Genomic DNA, 14556 nt, shown 5'->3' on the forward strand with positions numbered 1-14556 from the left:
TTGTTTATCAATAACTTTGAACTATTTTAACAGTTTATCGGTGGCTTTTCAGCTGTTTATCTATTACTTAAGCTAACTATTTTGCTAACTTTTAACCATATATGTTTAGCTAACCATTTCAGATGTTTATCAGTACCTCTTAACGATTTTCACTGTTTATCCATTCCAAGCTAACTATTTTAACCCTTAATTCATTATTTAAGCTAACTTTCAACAATTTATTACAGCTTTTAGCTAACTAAATAAACAATTTATCCGTTACTTTGGCTAACTATATCAACTGCTTATCCATTACTGTACTTTAGCTAGCTAAACAATTGATCTGTTACTACAGCTAACTGTTTCATCTGCATTTCCATTACCTATAACCAAATACTTCAATCATTTATCCATTACTTTAGCGAACAATGTATCCAATACTTTTTTAATTATTCCAATGCCTTATCTGTTATTTTTTGCACATCATTTAACGGTTTAACCATTTCTTAGCTAACATAAGAAGCCGCTGCAGAAGTACTCCCTGGGGTAAACGTACACATGGTAGCATTGCTCTGCCATATTTACAAGTATTTACATCACATTAAATCACCACCAGCAAATAGCACTTCTAGTTTTCTCCTTAACCCCTATTTTGATATCAGATTCCACCGATGGGATCTAATTGTTTTATTTCAGCTTTGAATAGACTGTTGGAGAGGATTATTGCTGTGGTAATAAGCCTATTTGTATTTGCTTAGCCTCCCGTTGCTTACCAACAGAGACTTTGTTGTCGGATGTGTTGTTGCTGAAACCAGATCCAGAAATAGTCAGCCTGGTTCCTCCCTGCAAAGAGCCAAACTGTGGGGAGACGCTGTGGATTTCCAGGACGTATTCAATGCTGGTTTTCACTCCGTTGCTATGAAATGAAAAAGCAGCGAGAAATAAAAAAATAAGTCTAATGAAGCATGTTTTTATGGCTTGTGTGCAAAATAAATAATATTGTAAGTACTCTTGTCTCACTGTCTACAAGTGTGATTGTTGTTGTATTTTATGATCAATTTTCTAAATATAGCCGTATCTGTAGGCTTGTACATAGTGGTTTAATAGCGGTTTAATGTTATTTTTTGTGTTGCCTTGTTAGGCTCGCGTCCTTGTCTTAAGTGTATGTCTACTTCTATGTATGTACAAGGAGAGCAATGTTTATTTAGATTTTGAATGGTTTGATTTGATGTCTGCATTAGTTATGCTTTATTTATTATCTGAAAAGACAAAAATAAATCAAGAGGACATTTTGTACAATATGAGATGTTGACGTTTTGATAAGAATCTTTTAGTTGAGCTCTGTCATTACAACTAAACCTTGTACAACAAAAGCTCCTTTGACGCCTTTTTGACATGAAAGGAAATGTTTTAAAACACATCAATCACCGCTTGCGACATCGTATTTCGGTTCGTCTGATCAGGTGGATTGTTGACTGTGGAATGTCTTTTTACTAAATCACTAAGTGTAAAAATGTATTTCACAGTGGCTTCACCTTGTCTGTGGGTACCCGTTGTTGCCGACCTTTACATCCACCTTGTGCGAGCCGGGTGGCAGCACAGGGAGAAGACACTTGATGTTCGTGTTGGTCCATTCCACGGTCACGCACTCCTTTCCGCCCACTAGCACGACGCTCTCATTGTCTTGTCCACCCAAGTTTGAACCGGTGATGGTGAGTTCTCTTTGTCCTAAACAAAAGACGCCAAAAAATGTCAGCAGCTCTTTCCCACAGAGAAGCGCCTGTCATTCAAGTGCCAAGATAATTAGCACTTGTCACCTCGTTAATTGCACTTTATTTTGTAATAGTGCCACTGATTGTCCTGCAGATTACCAAGTATTCCCATTGTGGTGATGGCGCTTGTCGCGTATACTATAATTACGTGGGATGATGTGTTAGCGTGTCTTCAGCTCAGATTCTCAAGGTTTAGCTAGCATGAAGGACAAAAACAGAAAAAACCTGCAAGACGACATTACAGGACATATGAACAAAACTAATGAGGTCACAGTGAAAGGTTTCTAAACATTCCTGTTAGCTCCTGGTGACAGTGGAGTCACATGTCAACAAGTATTGCCAAAATAATAACATCAAGCTACTCCTCCTTCCTTCTGACACTTATAATTATATTGATATATTATATCCTTCAACAGTCAAAGTGGCACTGTCACAAATTAACAGCTCCTTCACCTAGATTTGTTGCGTCATGTTGTTAAGAAAACACTGTTATGGTCACGTATCTCTGCTTCGTCATAAATTCAATACTAATACACTATTTAGTACAGGTAAACAGTGTGTGACTTTTCTTTCTGTGTTTGTCTGAAACCCCAGTCGTAGGTGTGATGCATGTTATTTCAAGGGAAATATTACAGTATGAAAACACTGGACGCTACAGCTGCTTAAATATCCCACAATGCAAAGCAGTAGTGACTTTGACAACAACAACAACAACAAAAAAGCAACCCCCTGCTTAATCTCAATAGTGCCTTAATTTAAGTGTAAATATAGAATGGAGGTTTTTGACATGATATATTTTTATTATTAATTTTACATCATTGTTTGGTCGCATAATTGTACCTAGAAACACTGTTTTGGTTGGTTTTACTAAGTGACTATATATAGTGTATACAGTATATACTGGATGTTTTTAAGTATGTAAGTTACAATTATAATACACATAATGGGTATGTAGTACATGCTTTTAAATTTGTCAATGTCATTTAAAGTAATGTTACAATTTCAATAAAAAAAAAAAAACATTTAATATTTTCTGATAATTTTGTTTTCACAGACCTAACTGACAAATATTATGAAAGTAAATAAGATGGGAAATGATATAAGATTTGTTTGTGTAAAAAAAAAAAAGATAGATATAAAATAGATTTAAGACCAAGTGTGTGTTTCATTCCTCGTCAGATATCATTTTATTTATATTGACCTTTAAGGACAAAACCAATTTAATTACACAACTAAATCCAAGCACTGTTCTGGGTTCATCCATGTGAGTAATGCTATATAATGAAAGGTAATTAAATGCAGGAAAACTGTTTATAAAGGCCCCCAAATAAATGTCTTTTAACTCACCAATCACAGTAGTAGTGCTGGGACTCAAGCTTGAGAGCTGCGGTGTGAGTTTGTTATCGTAGGTGAAAGAGCTGCTGGCTGTCACACTCATGTTTCCCACCATCACCATGACGTTCTGTGATCCTGCAGAGCCCTGAAACAAGAAATATGGAAAAATTTAGTTTATCAATAAATTTGTAAACTTTTTTAGATTAAAAACACTTTAACAAAGAAAAATTTGAAATAATGTTCAAGCGGCTATAAAACACATTTTCTGTGAACTTTGGCGGCCCCTGCGCAAAAAACGTCTTATCTTTTTTGGATCCAGCTCTGAACATGCGTGACTAATGTTCTCTAGAGAAAAAACTATTTGGCTTTCTTTTAACTGTCAAACATACGACGTCTGTGAAGCTTTGCCAGGAAAAATCCAAACAAAGGCTCCTTCAGTCTGCCTGCTATAAATCTTTTGTCGGGCATTATAATTATAATATAATACTTTTATAGAAATAGTCAATCTTCTGGCTTATCATCTGGTATGCTTTTGACAACTATATAGAGAGTGTTTTATAACCAGTGAAACATTTCTCACAACGGGTTCAAACAAAACACCAAGGAGTTCGGTTGCTAAAGCCTTTTCTAGTCTCGTAGGACTGAAAGCTAATGGTGGCTAACGTTAGCCAGCTTTTGCTATACATGTATAACTTTTATTGTTGGGACAGGTTGCTGTTTTATGACTTATTTGACACAAAATATTTATCATGTACACTCTTGCACTTGACCCAAAGAATAGTTACCTAGACTCGCTTAAAAAGTTATTCCTTTACCAAGATGAAGGAAAAACTAGCTTAGGAACGACACTAAGCTAATGTTTCATTTTCTCTGGCTAATGCGTCTAGTCTCTCTCCTGTTTGACAGACTGGATTGAGATTGGGCCAACACAACCAGTTTAAGGGGCGAGTTTATGCGCCATTGAGGCATTTTTCATAAACCCAGATGTCTGCCGCTAATGTGAAACGTTCTGAATCGCTAACACGTCAGTATTGAAGTAACTGGATTGTAGTTCCATTTACATTTAAACAGTAAGTGTTGTCAACTAAATTATGTCACGTCATGCCAAATGGTTTTAAATAGAAGCCATATGAATTTGATGTTTAAACTAGCGACCTAGCCTAGCATCCTACCGCTACCTTACATGTTGCGCTGCTCTGATTGGTTGTAGCGACCGGAGGCTTTTTTGTCTGCGCACTTTGGAAATCGGAAAAAGAGCTGAGAGCTTCTAGACTAAGTTGCTAATTCAGCTCTGAGCCAGGTTAGTCAGATACTTAATATACTCCTTTTTACTTCAACAAAATGGCTAAAACATCTGTGTACAAAATGTAATTAATTATATTTGTAGATGTACTTAAGTGCTTCTCTGCATGAACAACAGGTTTTTGACATGTTAGAGAGTGCAGGTAAATTATACCCATTAAAAACAGAAGTTTGTGGTCTGTTTACTTACTGCTGGTGTTCTGCATTTCAGCTCAGTGTCACTGGCATCAACCACTGTGCACTCCTCACTGCCGACAGTAACTTTGGACTCGTGGCTGAAGCCATGACCTTTCACTGTCAGCAGGGTGCCTCCTTAAAAGAAGAAAAGAAAAAAATGGTTTAACTTTGTAATAAGATTTATTAGAGTCACTATTTGCTAAAACATGTGTTATACAGATTCTTTTGAGTAATGTCTTACCTGCCGAACTTCCAGAGAGCGGGGAGAAAGAGGAAACACTGAGCTGGTAGGTGAAATAGAACATTTTCCCATCAGGGTAGCGTGTATAACCCAGAGAGGGGAAGTTGACTGACACCGGGTAGGTACCGGCGCTGGAGCTGCCAAGTCTGCAAACCTGAGTGGTTGCTGAAACAAATCAAACAATCCAGTTACTCCCCCTTCACTTTATTTTACTGCTGGTTTTAAAAACAAGACGCTGTTTTCATGTCTCCAAACTTCTCTTACTTACAGGTGCTCTGTTCAACATTACACCTGGCCTTTCCAACCAAGATGGTGGCATTTCCTTCACCAAAGCCGGTCCCAGTCACAGTCAGCAGAGTCCCCAGGCCATTAGATCCTGAGAGTCAGCAACATTTTATTTAATTATTTGTGATTTATTTAATCACAATCTTCGATAGATAATATGTACAGGAAGCTTGAACTGTAAAGTGTGTTTTTTTTCTCAGTGAAAATGTATTGCATATTTTACACATTAAATACTTTTGTCAATGATATTAAAATGTTCACCTTGTTGTAATGTTTGATTTTAATTCTCTTCCAACTGTTTGTTTTGATTTAGATCTATAATTGGTTGTATTTATTAAGCCGTAAAAAGAAATCAATAACCGATACTTCTTTATGTTGAATGAACAGACCTTTAGATGGGCTGATTCCAGTCACAACTGGAGTCTTGTCCTCCGACCATTCAAAGCTACAGTCACCAACACACTTTGAGATGATGCCGTTGATGAGGACCTCCGCCTGCAAACAGCATCCACAAAAACTTAACCCAAAATAGTTTAAAAGAAACACACTCCCTGCTGCAACTGTCATAACAGAATGATAATTTAGGTCATTACTGTAGCTGTCATTGACTTAAAAGACATAATGCAAAGCAATTATTTAGTAGCGTGCAAACATTATAATCTAATCCTGCCTGGAGGCATGAAATATATGAATGCAGCAGCATAATGCAATGACACAGACAAAAATAGGACTGGCTCTACAGGATATGCACTAAACAAACACAGCAAGTTATCAGCAGACATTTGACAGACATAATAATGGTGAAACCCAACCCAGATGTACCGCAGGGAATCTGAATCACTGTTATACCTGTGGTTTGGGTTCAGCGACACGAACGAAGTCTCCTGTCAGGCCACTGTAAAACATTCCTCCCTTTGTTCTCTCATGAGCTGAGATTCTGACCTTGTTGCCGACGACCGACGAGGCGTTCACCTGTCATAAAGATAAATTACATTCAGAGACCGCTTGTTGAAACCTTCATGGGTGGAACGGAAGACATCCAGACGAGTAAATGCAGGTTATACTACCAACAATGTTGTTACTGTATTATTAATATGACTAGTGCTGCTATTAGTGCTGTAGCGACAATACCACTGTTGTTACTTGTGGTATTAGTGAAGTTCTATCTATTTATTATATCTAATGAATTCTTATTTATTTAGTTAGTTAGTTAGTTTCCCTTCTGGGGCAACTTACAACTAATTACAGTAGTTACAATACATTTATTCCGGCCCAATTGATTTAACTGTGTTTTTATTTTTAAAGTATTTGCCTCTGTAAAGCACTTTGAATTGCCTTTGTGTTTTAAATGTGCATTATAAGTAAAGCTGCCTTTCCTAAGATGACTTCACAAAAGTCTGACCTGCAGCAGAGGCTGGTCTCCAGGGTTCGTGATCCACTGGATCCTCCAGGTTGGCCGTCTGCAGCTTCTCAGCTGCTTGACGCTGACCTGACCCATCCCTGCGATCCCCTCCAGAGCGTACTTCAGTTCCGTCTCGCTGATGTCCACCGACAGATCTGAGAAGAAGCAGGAGTTAGGTTAGAAACGGCCCTGATGTGTGATACACCTGGCTCAAAGTCTTAAATCTATTTTTAACCGTATCGTGCAGGTTATCTGAGGTTCTGTGCTCCGGTATAGACAGTAACATTTTGAAACTAAAAGTTGTAATCTTGAAGATCTCAGTTTTTTCTCAGGTGGCGGCACCTATGGCGATAAACAGTAATTGCGGGAGCACACTTCCCAGATATCCAGACAGTGCTACATGTGTGACGTCCACGGTTGGCTCCGGTTGTAACTCTTGATTTTCCTCACTGACGGTCGCTTTCCTTTTTAGACTGTTTGCCTTCATCTGAGCGTCGAGTTTGTTTCTTTTTCTTTGGATTTTCACTTCTTGTTGAAGTTGTATCTGTAGTCATCCATCTTTTCTTTGTTTGTTCAGCCATAGTAGATTACTGTTTACTCGCAACACTTGCAGAGAGCGGAAAAGCAGCCGCTTAGCTCCGCCTACCCTCTCTGGCAGACCAACCACTGCTGGGTGATGGAAAACACGTCACTAACTGGGTGCTTGAGACTTTTTCCGCAAACAGACACCCAGTCTGTAATACTGCAAATGCAAAGGCTTTCATCAGTCAGCCACAGGCTCAATCACAATTATGTTACCTTATTTATTTAATTTATTTAAATAAAAATCTTCCAGATTATCACTTTAAATAACGAAAACAAATATTAAAAACAACTGGTTTTCTTGTTGGTCAGAAAACCGAAATATTATCTGAAGTTTTAGCAAATGCGAATGAATGTTATGTATAGTCAATATGTAATTCTTTTAAATTGTGAAAAATGATAGATACGTTTTCTTTAATCAGTTTTGAGCTGATTTCATGTTGTGATTTTTCCTCTCTTAGTGTAAACACGATGTCTAAGTATGGGCAGGTTAATTGCAAAATCGAGTCGTCTTCCTCTCCCTGTCTTTGCTTTCTATACATCATGTTTCCATTGTATCAGAGAGGAGGAGGAATTGCATGCGAATAAAGGAGCCTTAGAAACTGACCAAGTATTCCATGCATACCGTTTAAATCAGGTTAATGTCGCTCATAATGACACTGGCATACAGGCTGCTTAAAAGTCAAAAGGACCATCCTGAGTCACAAGGAGTCCAAACTTTTTTCACAGTTAAAGTTGTTCGAATGCAGATATACCTTTCGCGCTGCCTCCGTAACTCTCCACGTCAAAGGTGCCTTTCAGAGGAGGGGTGGCTCTGTGAGTGCGAGTGATGGTGACGCCTTCTTTGTACTCAACCTTGTCCTCACTGCTGTTGGACATCTATAAAACACAAGTGTTAAAAGAGGAGTGTTAAAAGGTTAATTTAACAATTTTTTCTTTCAACATATGATCTTCTCATTACAGTCACTAAGCTGTCTGTCTCAACTGAAATTAGCTTTTTTGCACATTGTATTCTTGACATACATGGAGAGACGCCATTTTAAGTAACCCACAGAACATGACAAGAATCTTTTACATTGTTTTTTTTTGTCATTGACTTTTATGGTTAATGTATTGTGTTGAGCTCTTTTGTTGGTATTATATAAGTTAAAAAGTGGTATCTGTATAAACAGCTTAACCACACAGACGCAAACAGCGTTAATAATCATTACAAACAACTGCAGGAAGGTAACGATGGATTAATGTCAGATTACTGTCAGCTTTAACTGATTAAATGTAACAACAGACACTCCCTGCAGACATACTTATGCATGCCATTCCTTTAACAGTAGTCTGGCTCTGCTTCCGCTGCAATCTGTTAAGCAAATAATGACTGAGCAGCATGGCATGAGGCACGTACAGATCCATTGTGGGGCCTAACTGAGCTGTAACTGATGTGCAATAACTGTGCAATACAGAACATTTAATCTGTTTATCTGAGTCACCCTGCTGAAGCAACGCTGTACATATAAAGCCTCTGCAAATCTATTTTTAAATAGTAGGAATGCATATATGAAATCAAAGTTTCTCCAGACTGTGTGGGCGTTGAGTGATGACATTTTGATTGACACCTACCTTGCTCTACACACAACAATTGCACAAGGGACAATCAGACCAGCCAAGACAGTATGTTTGACTCATCTGATTAAGATTTAGAAGGACTACCATCTGAAATTATTCATTTCAACTGTCGCTGAAGGCTGAGTTACAAAATGCTTCGCTATCCAAAACACTCGGTGTATGCTAGCTAAAATAGTTAGCTTCGACTAGAATAGTGTATGCTAGCTAGAATAGTTAACTTAGACTAGAATAGTGTATGCTAGCTAGAATAGTGTTTGCTAGCTAGAATAGTTAGCTTTGTCTAGAATAGTGTATGCTAGCTAAAATAGTTAGCTTCGACTAGAATAGTGTATGCTAGCTAGAATAGTTAACTTCGACTAGAATAGTGTATGCTAGCTAGAATAGTGTTTGCTAGCTAGAATAGTTAGCTTTGTCTAGAATAGTGTATGCTAGCTAGAATAGTTAGCTTTGTCTAGAATAGTGTATGCTAGCTAGAATAGTTAGCTTCGACTAGAATAGTGTATGCTAGCTTGAATAGTTAGCGTTGTCTAGAATAGTGTATGCTAGCTAGAATAGTTAGCTTCGTCTCGAATAGTGTATGCTAGCTTGAATAGTTAACTTAGACTAGAATCTCGTCTGTGTTTTACAATGCAGCCAAAAGTTGTAATATACACGTGAAAAATGAGGACCATTGCCACTTGTCTTTAAAATGACATTATTATGTAACTGAAATCTCTTACCTGCAGGAAGCCGACCTCCAGCAGTGGGAACCCAGAAGCACATTCGTCTGGTGTAGCTTTGAACTCGTAGCTGATCCCTGACGGATCTGAGATTTTTTTGGTTACAGCGATCATCTTAAAGGTACCGATGCTCTCGAAAGGTGAAGGCCTCCTCTTGAGGGGAACAACTGTAAGAAATTGATCCAGAGGAATTAAATACATCACTTAAAATGTAAGAGTTGGTGTAAGGGAGCTACATCTCTGCAATCAGTACACAGACACATCAGTATCAAATTTAATTAATGGAAATATAATCAATGTGGAAAAAGGACTGAAGATTACAATATGTTTGTCTCTTGACATTGAAAAAAGTACTATTGGGCTGCATACCATTTTCATTGATTGTGGTGGGATTCTTGCCGATGTGAATGGCGTCCACGTAGTAATCTGCACCAGTGGCCTCTTTGTAGAGGTGAAACTCCAGCAGTTTGAAATCACTTCCAGCATACTCTGTCTTCAGAGAACGCTCCAGGTCCATGCATTTGTAACTCCACCTGCAAAGAAATAATCACACTTACACGCTGCAACTTTGCTGAGAAGTTTGCAAATATCTGACACTTGTAATCGCTACATGGTTGTCACTGACTTGTCCCCTTTATTGAAGAGAGTGATGATCTTTGCGGTCTCTGTCACAGTTTGGCCTTGGCTGTTGCTGTAAGTGAACTTTATTCCGACCTCATTCTTCAACATTCCCCGGTACGCAAAGCAAAGCTGCAAGAAGGATGGAAAATGTTTCAAATATATTTTATAGGGCAAAATAAGTAAGTCCCACTTCAGTTACCTTTCGGAGACACTCGGGGAAAAGTTTAATTGCATGCTTGAATAATTTTTTCTTGATTGCATCTAATTGTACGGAAGCCAAGAAAAGCCTTTGTTGCTCTTTAAGAAATCGAACTTTATTATGAGAAAATGACAGATGCAAAGGAAAACAAAAGGTTGCTTCCTTTTATTTATGTTAAAGTAATAATCATGAAGATTTTCATGTAAATAAATGTCTATTAAGTCACTATCTATCGCCGAATGAGGTAACACAATGGTTACTTAGCCTGTGGCCCACTGATGAAAGCCTTTGCATTTGCGGTATTACAGACTGGGTGTCTGTGGTGACTTTCATGAAAAAAATCACAAGCAGCGCCCAGTTAGTGACGCGTTTTCCATCAGCCAGCAGTGGTTGGTCTGCCAGAGAGGGTAGGCGGAGCTAAGCGGCTGCTTTTCCAGTGAGTAAACAGTAATCTACTATGGCTGAACAAACAAAGAAAAGATGGATGACTACAGATACAACTTCAACAATAAGTGAAAATCCAAATAAAAAGAAACAAATTTGACGCTCAGATGAAGGCTAAGACTAAGGGAGCCAACTGTAGAAATCTGGATAAATTGGGACGTATGTGCCCGCAATTCCTTTTATCGCCAAAGGTGCCGCCAAATAGAACAAAACTGAGAACTTTGAGATTATATCTTTAATCAGACATCTTCAGTGCCATGCCAGAATGCAAAGATGGTAGCAATTTATTTAAACTGAAAATGTCAGATTGAGGAGAACCCTTGATTGATAAAAAGTTCAGACTCTATTTTAATGAAATAATGAAATGGTGTCTTTCTGTTTGACGTTGTTTAAGGAGAAGACTAGGCCCACTTGTGCACAAAACAAAACAAGAAGTTGTTTTCACATGATAAATTACCTCGTTATCTCCCAGGATCAGCCTTTTGTTTATTCTAGAAAACTAGATACATTAATTGTCAGCATAAGGAAACAAGCTTTGTTGTCTTGAGTAAAAGAATAGCTAACTAAGCATGGCCATTCCAGGCTTCCGTACATTCAAACATATTCTGAATAAATGACATGAACAGTTTGAGCAATAGTAGATAAGGCAGTTGTTCTTTTTACCGCGGGATGCTTGTCCAATGGAACTGCTCCGTAGGTGCCTCCAGAGTCTTTAGGGTAACTGTTCTTGAAAATCACCTCAGGGTTCTTCAGCGACCACTGGCCACAGAAGCCCATTTTCACTGGAGTGCCTTTCTCAGCACTATTATACTGGTGAGAGTAATCAAGTAAGCAAATTAAGTGAATCACGAAGCAAGGAGAGAGGAAGTTTGTAGTCAATGTTTTTGTCCCAACTGACCTGAGAGTTGTCATTTTCAAAGTCTTTGAAGAACGTCACATCAGTCCCTTCAGAGGTCACGATCTCACCGGGACACTCGGCATTCATCGTGTCCTCCAGAGCGGACTGAACCTGGTAACAAAATAAAGCTGGATTTCAGTGTCATTTCTACTTTTAGTATTTAGTTTTCACACTGTGAGAGAAGGAAAGAAATAAGGTGTTCGGATCATCATCCCATGACACTGATTATGTATGTGGGCTAAAAAGACACCACAGTTTGCAGCCTTTTTACTCAACAGACCTCAGACTCAGTTGCATTGAAGGGGATCGGCTTTGTGGGGATTCCTCCCCAGAGCAGAGTGAAGGTCTTCATGTTGCTTTTCCCTTTTGTAACCTCGGCAACAGTGACGTTCGTGTTGGAGCTAAAAACCTCATATTGAAGAGGTTTGAAATCACCTGCAGTCAAAAACAAAAATACAGATGATCAACTTGTTTATTAAATAAGAGTTGATTTCCTTGACTGGCTACCTATCTGTCTTCGTACCTCTCTCAGAATTGAATGTGACTGTATAGTGAGATCCTTGGTTATCGTCCTGTTTGGTGACCGCGACAGTGTCGGGTTTGATTGACCAGAGATCGTTCAGGGCCACTTCCACCATATCTGATGAGGCGCTGATAGAGATCGGTCCTGAAACAGACAAAGACAAAGATTCAAAATCAAAATGAATGTCATAATAAAGAAACATATATGGGCTTGTTTACTCAGGGATTTGTGATTCTTCTTGAAGCTACTAAACATGAATGCATTAAATGAATTCATATTAAAACACTTTACCAGTCTTTGCGCCCTCATAGCCGAGGCTGAAGAAGGTGCTTGAACAAAGATGGCTGGCACAGCTGCTGCTGACGGTGACCTTCTGGACCTCTTTGACTGCGGCAACATTGCTGGGCCAGGGCTTAAAGGTTGCCACCTGGGTAACAGCAAGAACGAGCAAAGAGGAGGTTCAGAAGTGAGAAAGAGGTAAAGTGTACTTCTACCTACTTCTAAATGACCCAAAGAGTGAATAGGAGCGTGTTAGAAAGGACAACGGTGCTAGCAATGATGCTAGCCGTGTAACAACTGGAAAAAAATAACTTTTCTGGTCAAGAAAACTGCAACCTTTTTTAAAAAGCAGTAAGGTTTGGCTGAGACTATAGACATTGGCATTTACACCTCCAGACAATAGAACTAGAAAACAGCCCAAAATAAAGATAGAAAACTTATTAGGACTCACAGGTACCAGTTTATGCTAACCTGTCATTAGCTGCTTTTAACAATGTTAAAATGATTTAAGGTTGATTTTGTAGAGCATACAAATTAATTTCAGTCAATAGTAATGAGGGCGAAGTGCAGTTTAAATGACTACTTCAAACCAGTTTAATATTCCTTGGTTTGAGACTGCTTAAAGCTCCTTCATTCAAACACAAATTGTAGATTACAAGAAAGTTTGGTTTTACGCTGTTATTTGCAAGCTAAGCTAACATGTCTGTGAAGGTTCTCAGTCATCCAGGTCATGGTAATTCGAAGCTTAATCCAAAAGGGCAACTCAACTTGGTTGAAGTTCTTGAAGACGTTTCATCTCTCATCCTAACGGCTTCTTCAGTTCTAAACTGACTGGTTGGCGGAGCTAGAAATGTAAGCCTCTCACCAATGCTAACAAAGGTGCTAATGACGCTCACTGCCATTAGGTCGTTGCCTTGATTACACATCTATTAGCAAACTAATGACCTACAGAGGCTTATATTTCTAGCTCTGTCCACGAGTCAGTTTAGAACTGAAGAAGCCGTTCGGATGTGAGGTGAACATCTTCAAGAACTTCAACCAAGTCCAGTTCACCTTTTGGATTAAGCTTCAAACTAAGCTAACTAGCTAGAAGCTTCATATTTATCAACAAAAAAGTGAGTCAGAAACAATCCTCTAATTTGGCTTTGGAGAAAAGAGACTATTTCCCATAAATGTCACACCTCTTCATTAAGGGGAGGTAGGGCTAAAAATGTGTTTAATGGATTAAAGCAACAGGTGTACCAATACATACCTGGACCTCATCAAACACTTCATAATCAATCACGATCAGCTGAACTTCATTGATAGCATCGTTTGTCTGGTCTTCTGTCAGGGAACTCTTGTCTTGGAACAAGGCAATGTTGATTTTAGCTAGACCGGCGTACTCCTGATGGAAATGTTCAAAGTAGTAGCTGCAGAGAAAAAATCAAGTTGACAGCTACAGTTAATACAGCACACTATGGATTAATGACTTAAAGTTTCCAGGAGTAATTTAGAGGCACAGTCCTGTACTTACTGTTTTCCTTTTTCTAGAGCCATTACTTCAGACTTTTGTGAATCCAGTTCGTAACTATACACAAAACGTGTTTGGAAGGCAACTTTAACCTGGAGTGGAGGTTGTGATAAAAATGTTAAAAGCAGAGAACCACAAAATATCACATAGAATATTGAGATCTCTGTTAAATGTAGCAGGATTTACAGCGGGTGTGTCATTTTGAGGGAAACTCTGTTCGCACCTTATCTTCTGGGCGGCTGGTGTTGCTGAAGTAGAGCTCACAGCGATCATCACAGTGGACGTATATCCTGTAGTTGCCGCTGACTTGAGGGACCAAGAAGCCTCTGGTTCGTGTGGTGAAATAATCATGTTTGACTTCAAAATCATGGGGCAGCGTGTCGGTCCACTGCGTCCAGTATCCAGTTGCGTTGGTACTGTAGTCGCTTACAGAAGACAGGGAGTTGGGCTTGGTGTCGTTCCATATCTCGACCGTGAAGCCTCTTCCACCTGGGTTTAAAATGAAAAAAAAAAGGTGTTTCAAACTGAGAAACGATCAATTATTAATTAATCAACCTGCCGAAACCGTTACGATGCACTTGTTTCTGTTGCCCAAACATTGGAATTTGCTTTGACATAAATGTGGAGTTACAGAGGTGCCATAAAAAAGAATTTATGATAATATA

At 38.7% G+C, this 14556-nt stretch overlaps 1 protein-coding gene across 1 annotated transcript in view; it reads right to left on the minus strand.

Moving 5' to 3' along the window:
• The window catches only part of LOC138608384 (fibrocystin-L-like), a 52882-nt gene that overhangs the window by 31407 nt on the left and 6919 nt on the right, over positions 1–14556 (minus strand). The window contains exons 13-33 of the mRNA XM_069680962.1: positions 14115–14380; positions 13895–13983; positions 13631–13790; positions 12391–12526; positions 12100–12243; positions 11857–12011; positions 11577–11687; positions 11342–11488; positions 10040–10164; positions 9784–9947; positions 9415–9581; positions 7831–7954; positions 6494–6648; positions 5941–6063; positions 5481–5586; positions 5075–5182; positions 4807–4971; positions 4579–4700; positions 3099–3231; positions 1515–1707; positions 753–895 (exon numbers count right to left, since the gene is read on the minus strand). Coding sequence (XP_069537063.1) covers positions 753–895; positions 1515–1707; positions 3099–3231; positions 4579–4700; positions 4807–4971; positions 5075–5182; positions 5481–5586; positions 5941–6063; positions 6494–6648; positions 7831–7954; positions 9415–9581; positions 9784–9947; positions 10040–10164; positions 11342–11488; positions 11577–11687; positions 11857–12011; positions 12100–12243; positions 12391–12526; positions 13631–13790; positions 13895–13983; positions 14115–14380 — 3036 coding nt within the window. The remainder of the gene's footprint in view (positions 1–752; positions 896–1514; positions 1708–3098; positions 3232–4578; positions 4701–4806; positions 4972–5074; positions 5183–5480; positions 5587–5940; positions 6064–6493; positions 6649–7830; positions 7955–9414; positions 9582–9783; positions 9948–10039; positions 10165–11341; positions 11489–11576; positions 11688–11856; positions 12012–12099; positions 12244–12390; positions 12527–13630; positions 13791–13894; positions 13984–14114; positions 14381–14556) is intronic.

Source organism: Semicossyphus pulcher, unplaced genomic scaffold (genome assembly GCF_022749685.1).
Source record: "Semicossyphus pulcher isolate SPU_LCO1_2020_fin unplaced genomic scaffold, fSemPul1.0.p SCAF_5, whole genome shotgun sequence".
NCBI lineage: Eukaryota > Metazoa > Chordata > Actinopteri > Labriformes > Labridae > Semicossyphus > Semicossyphus pulcher.